This window comes from Hydractinia symbiolongicarpus, chromosome 10 (genome assembly GCF_029227915.1).
Source record: "Hydractinia symbiolongicarpus strain clone_291-10 chromosome 10, HSymV2.1, whole genome shotgun sequence".
Lineage (NCBI taxonomy): Eukaryota > Metazoa > Cnidaria > Hydrozoa > Anthoathecata > Hydractiniidae > Hydractinia > Hydractinia symbiolongicarpus.
In genome coordinates this window covers 12,695,934-12,702,753 of record NC_079884.1, presented here as the reverse complement: position 1 = coordinate 12,702,753, position 6,820 = coordinate 12,695,934, and the positions used below count along the sequence as shown (strand labels likewise).

The 6,820-nt window shown below is 35.4% G+C and overlaps 1 protein-coding gene across 1 annotated transcript; it reads right to left on the bottom strand.

The window, feature by feature from the left end:
• Positions 1 to 3,347: 3,347 nt before the first annotated feature.
• Positions 3,348 to 6,044, bottom strand: LOC130612872 (uncharacterized). Its single transcript, XM_057434211.1, has one exon. The coding sequence runs from the start codon at positions 6,042 to 6,044 to the stop codon at positions 3,348 to 3,350; it is 2,697 nt and encodes an 898-aa protein (XP_057290194.1).
• Positions 6,045 to 6,820: the final 776 nt, after the last annotated feature.

The following is a 6,820-nucleotide window of genomic DNA, read 5'->3' as shown; positions in this document are numbered from 1 at the left end:
AATAAATGAATGTTAGCTACACAAGATAAAACAAATACAACCTATAGCAGTCAGATGAATTATCAAAAGACTTATTTTCTAATTTCTTAGCAACGTTTTTTTCGGACAGCCACACAGTTTGTTCCCCACGTTGTTGCTGTTGGTCGATGCAGAAAAACATAGAGAAAAATTAGGTTTAATATTATTTTAGTTTATGTGAATAAATTAAATTAATTAATAAAATTAATTAAATCCAGACTAAATTTAATTCTCTTTTATTGTACATAATTGTATGTAAGCCTCCCTAAAGTATTTTAGCAAGTTTTTTATATAACATTTTTCAGAGTGTTTTTTTCCATTTTATATCTGATGATCGCATGTAGCGTGAAAATGTCAGTTGTATACTGCTTTTAATTTTGAACAAACCAGTCGTTAGCCGTGGAAAATCCACGGGTTCGCCCGTCCTTTTTATACCGCATTGCGTGCTTCTCGTATTGCGCAGCTAAGCTACATTTTTTTTTATTTTTAATTTTACAACAATAACTAGAACATTATATGATTACAAGGGACTAATTTACTACACTAGCCATAGTTACCACTAATGCGCCCCGAATTATTAATAACGATTTCAAACATTCAAATTTAGAACGGGATTTAAAATTAAAATGGAAAATGGTGGACGTTTGAAATCTATAAAAACTGCAGTGTTAGAACTTATTATTTTCGTTATTTTCACATTTGGCTAAGGCTCTATCTATAAAGTTAGATCTTGATTAAATATATGTACACTTTAAACGCCTCTAGCCTTCTTGTTGTGTAATTTCACGTAATCATTGCTTTTGATTTTTGGTTAAAATTCGTTCAAAAGACTTACGCATACATTATATGACTTATCCAAACTCCAAAAATTCTTGTGCTGTAATAACAAATTGTGTCTGAAAGCTATTCTGCTGAAACATTTTCCGCCAAATATGACGAATATGATAGAAATGCAGTACGAAATTGCATAGAGGCTTGTGATAAGCTTATTGCCCGGGGGAAAATTTTTAAATAAGAAGCCCTGCGACTTGAAGATTTCCGTCATTAGCCTAAAAGATTCTGAAATTTGAAGTAGACTTTAAAACGGAGAACAATGGGGTATATAAACACATCATAAGTATCCTAATTCTCAATTATTATTGCGTAAAATACAACTTGATAAATAAAAAATAATTTTTTTTTACATATATATAGTATATATTCTAAAACAATAGTTAAAACTTTAACTGGATTTTTTTATAACTGATCTCGAAAATTCCAGGATGCAGGATTGCTATGTATGAACTTCACGATTCGAATATATATAATAACTTCTGAACAATTTCAATTTCAATGAATTATTACTCTGTTAAGTTACCAATAAAATCCTTAAAAAATTTCTCTCGTTGAAGATTTTTCGAAACTGCTGATGGTGCATGGTTTCATAACAAATGATCTGAAAAAGAAAGTATATTTAAAATTGAGAAAGAAGAATACAATTTTACCAGAACTGAATTAATACTAGGTTGTTTAATTATTGTCTACTTATCTGATTTAAAGTTAGAATTTATTAAAAAGATACAAATCAATGCCATGTGATACACAAAAGGTATACTATATAAATAAAAATATATATATAAATTTAGTCAAGCTGGCTTTGATATCATTGTTAAACAAGTATAATATTAAGCAGGCGATACAAGATTTTCAAACCTGTGGACAATACAGGACTTATTTTGTTGAAATCGATTTATTGAATTTTACAAATTTGATTGTTTATTATCGAGGAAATTGATTGGTCATTGTTTTCGAACTGAATTGAACAAGTTGATACAAAAAAGGGTAGACACTCAATTAATAAATTTGTCAGATTTGATAAATCAACAACATCATTTATAATTTCAAGAAAAAACATAAAAAAGGGAAGAAAACAAAGAAACCTGTAACATACTGTGGGTAGCGTCTAGTTGTACTGCAAGGGCTAACTATGTTATGTTATTGGTTAATTTATCAGTTCAACTTGACTGTTCCGTGCAATGAACAACAATATTTTTTCATGATTCAACAAATATCTTTTTATATATATTCTTGCGGTCTGATTCGTGTCAACCAATCACGGGCAGCCATTATGAAATGGGGTACAAATGCCGTAATTAATGTTTTTGTGGTGAAATCTTCATAAATACAATACTGGATTTTTCAAGGAATTCTTTTTTTTTTTAGTCAAATCTTTAATATGTTTTAGATACTGCTTAATTTTTGCCATTTTGCGACATTTTAACGACGTTTTACTTGTAAATTCTGTTTAAGTAAGGTTGCTACTTTGAAGGTTTGACCGTGAAAAGTCCACTTTGTTCTCCATCGGATAGCAACGAAGGAGAACATTCTGACTGCAAGAATACATGATAGCAGCCTCACAAAGGTTCCTTTAGAAGTTATTTTACTCACCCAAAACGCCTATACTTTTTACGGTGTATGTGGATTATCAGCACCCTCGTTGATAAAATTACACAGGGCAGGATAAAAGTTTTTTGTTGCTTCTGAAAAAAGGGACTCTAATGAAAGCACTATTTTGTGCAGTTCTAGCTTGATAGCTGTAGTACAAGTGAGAGTAGTTTTACGACTATTAACTTATAAAATGCAAGAATTTAAAAATAAGTATTTAGCTCCCTAGCTACATCATTAAAGCTATTACGACAAGCCAGACCATCGGGAAGGGAAGACCAACAAAATGCAAGCAGTTTTATACACGGAATGTTCTGTTCTTGATTGACTTTAAATTGTGATGCATTTATAAATTGCGGCCTTTGGATCAACGCCATAAACCGTTCTGAGTTTAATTTCATATAAAATATAAGTAATCCTTCTACTTACTGTTAACAAGTTTCGAAACAACTTGGACAAAGAAAAACAAACCTTTTCTTGAAGATAAATTCACGTGGGCTGCAGTGACATTTAAGCATATTAAACGAGACAATATTACAAAGCTTTAAATTAACATAACAAAAGAATCTCGATTAATATTTTTTATGGCAGTCAAATCTTCAGAGACAACAAAGAAACCGAGACAAGATAAGTTTTGCTCGATCAGTGTTATTTTTGTCTTGATGGTACCAAACACACAGGTTGTGTTATATCAAACCTAGGTTGGATGTTCGAGCCGAAGTTCCCCCGCGAAGTTGAGAGTAAGAAAAAAACTTCTCCCATACATAAAACAAACACTATATACCCGCGGTCCACTAAATGTGCGCCCCTTCGGCGGGGCGCAACAAACACTATATACCTGCGGTCCACTAAATGTGCGCCCCTTCGGCGGGGCGCAATAACACAACATATTCCTAGCTAACGATTTAACAGTTCAACTTTGAAATTTCATGATCAACCACAATATCATCTCCTACATCGAACTTTTTATATAAACTTCTCGAACCTCTTAAACATATTAAACCAGATCTCAACAGAGCATAAGAAAGTTTTGTGCGTATATGTGTGACTGCAGTTGAAATGGGTATGTTCTTCTTATCCGCTATCATTTCCGAAAGCCGACTGTAAAAAGTGATGCATTCGCGACCCATGTTTCCGTGAATTGAGAATATAAGCGGCGTGAAACTGCCATTATGAACATTCAAAATTCTACGATTGTAATTTCTTTTCTTCTCGTTCTCGTTTGAAATGAAAGATTGCTGTAAAGTTTGGTTGTTGTACCTCGAGGCAGTGGGGTCGAAAACCCTTACGTCAAAAAATGCCTGTTGGCCGTTTATCCAAAAATCACGAGCACGAATGTCCGGTCTACAATCATCACCGGTTTTTACACTCTTTAAATCGAAACGTTCTCCAGTCAGCGGTAGCAAATTCGGTTCTAACTGTACGTCATGACAAACATCTTTGAGTAACTTTGATGTGAGGTCACGAATGTCGTTCTGACGTCTCGTAACAAAGCCACCCATCTTACACTTCATGCTGTGTTCAACGTCAAATCGAGCTCCACAAACGCAACTGCTGGGTAAGTTGGAAATGCTCCAATTGTAGCGTAGACGCATAGCATCCCAAAACTCTTGCTTGTTGAGATAAAAACCTTGCTCAGTTATTGGCAATACATTGAGCCAATTGGAGACTCCTTTTTGTTGGTTGATGTCGTTTACCTTAACTTGCTTCACCGTCATGTTATTTCTGCATAGGGCCAGATTCTCTTTCTGGATATCCAATTTTAAAGTTCTAACTTGTGCTTTAGCAGTTTTTGTTTTTCCAACATCGTAGATACCGTCTATGTCTTGCTTTTTGATAGAGTCGACAAGACATTTTGTGATCACTCTCGAATTATTAAATTGTACTTGTGCGTCGTCAGGAAAAATAGTGAGATTCAATCCTCCAAGTCGTGTGGGAAGTGATATTAAAAGCCTTTCGTTTTCGGAGCATAGATGACCACCAGTTATCGCAGGTATGAATTCGTTTCTGACGACTGTCTCTATCGGTTGAAGTAATTTTTTTATGTCGGGAACGGTCCGGAGAAGAAATGTCAATTTAGCTTTAAAACCAGTTACAAACGCACAATAAGATGATTGAGGTTCTAGTTCAGCAATCTTTGATAGAAGTTTTAGCTGTTCAACTAAACTTGCAACTTTGTTATTAACATATTCAATCTTGTAAGACTGACTACCAATGACTGCACCGAGATGACGTTGACCAGTCGATGTTACCAAAATATTTGAATCTGCAAAGATTTGCTCAGCACTAAGTAGATACTCTTGTTTCACAATTAGATGGGATTTAGTTGCCTTCGGGAAATAGCCGTATTTCGGACCGATGTCAACGATTTTCGACCAAAATTCTTTAATTTCGTAAAGTTTTCCAGCAACAGTAAAATCGTCAGCGTATGCAACCTCTTTAAGGGTGTGGTCATTCGAACGTGTATTGTTGAAAAGTGCTTTCAACAATGGTATGATTCCAATAGCATACGCAGCCATCGACGTCGGATCGCCCTGTGTGGTGCCTTCCCTCGAAAGAATCTCCTTTCCGCCTATCACGAATAAACGTGCAGGCACAGCATAACAGTTGTTAATGAACGTAGCAATTATTGGGCATAACTTCGAAATGTTATGCAGCATTACCTTTCTATTAATTGAGTTAAAGGCATTCTCAGCATCGATTAGAAGAACAGCCTCAGTATCATCGTTGTCGAAAATGTCATGCATCGCATGGACGGCTGCTTCAACACCAGCATTTTGACCAGCACAAACTTGTAACGAACCTGCTGCTTTAATTACGTCATTTTTAGATATGTTTATCACAATCTTCCCAACTATTTTACGAAGCACCTCACCAACACCAATTGGTCGTAAACCAGGATTTTTGTTTAACGGTATTAAACGGCAAGCAACAAAAGCTTCAAGCGGAGATCTATCAGATTCTGGAATAGATTCAATACACATCTTCTTCGTTAACTCGGCTATGGCTTTACGTAGATCAGTATTGGTTGTACCAAATGTGGAAGAGCAAATTATACGTCTCCATCCGTCAGCATCCAAACCTGACGGACCAGAACCACCTTTGGTATATGTGGCAGCTTTTAATACCATGTCTTCATCAATGATATCAAAAACAATATCATGGATTCGCTGTGACGGTTGATCTATTAACGTATCTTCGCTAAGATTCCCCTGATCTGGATGTTTTTGTTCCAATAATAATAATGTCTCGTCGTTAAGTGGAAGGATACCTTGCATCATGTTGTCAGTTAATAATCGCAAAGCACTGTTGATATTTCCCTTCTGCATGAACAATCGAAACTTTTTCGAAATAGATGAAATATCACTTTTCGGATTTGGTGGTTGAAGTCTTTCCTGAATAGCGACAGCTTCATCAAAAAGTTTTAACAATTCGCCATTCTCCCATAGTGTCAAGCGCCGTTCTAAAGCTTTTGTATGGTCTTTTGATTTCGACTTCTTGCTGGGTTTTTGTAACAACAGTGAAGGCATTACATGAAGTGCTTTTAACGAAATAGGTTTCATCGGCGAATCGTCGATCCAAAGATTTATAAGACGTGTCATTTCTCGAATAAACGATTTTCCAGCCGCACCAGAAGGTAGTAAAAACAAATTCTTTTTCCAATAAACTATTCTTTCATATGTATAGTCTAAATCATGCGTAAATTTTGACCCTGGAATGTTCTTCCAATAAAAATTTTCATTTACTACAGTTGTTGGAATAATTCGTTCGGCAGCTGGTTGGCTTGAAGAGGTTGTAATTGTCGCTTCATTTGTTTTTCGTAAACATGTTCTAAGATGAATATATTCAAACCTTTATATGTGGTAAAAGTTCTCGTATTACATGAGTTGCATCTGAATGATGTAGAAGATGTCGCCAATTGAATTGGTTGCGCGGAACTGCCATTTGCGTTTGAATTTCGATTCGATTCGTTATTCACTAGCGGTCGATTTAAAGTGGCCATAACAAGTACCAGTAATTTCGCGGCAAAGTTAATCTACTTAATACGTTTAGTCACGAACAAAAACTTCACATTTACTGCTTTGTTTCACATTTCCAATTAACCGTTAGCGGAAAAACGTCCGCCATGTTCGAAGTCATTGCAGTCATCATAAGCTACCATTCATCATAAGCTACCATTTTGCGTGACAGACAGACGGACGGACGGACGGACAGACGTATACGGGCATTATAATATAGAATGTGAATAAATATAAATTATGTGAATAAATTAAAATACACTTCGCCGCTCTTTATTTAAAGGACTTAATTCGCTTCGTGAAAATCCCCTTTACTGCTTCCAGAAATGCGATAATTCAAGGACCGCTAACTAGGACGA

Excerpts from the sequence above, each read along its gene's own strand:
- LOC130612872 (XM_057434211.1), bottom strand. The coding sequence starts at position 6,044 with ATGACACGTCTTATAAATCTTTGGATCGACGATTCGCCGATGAAACCT.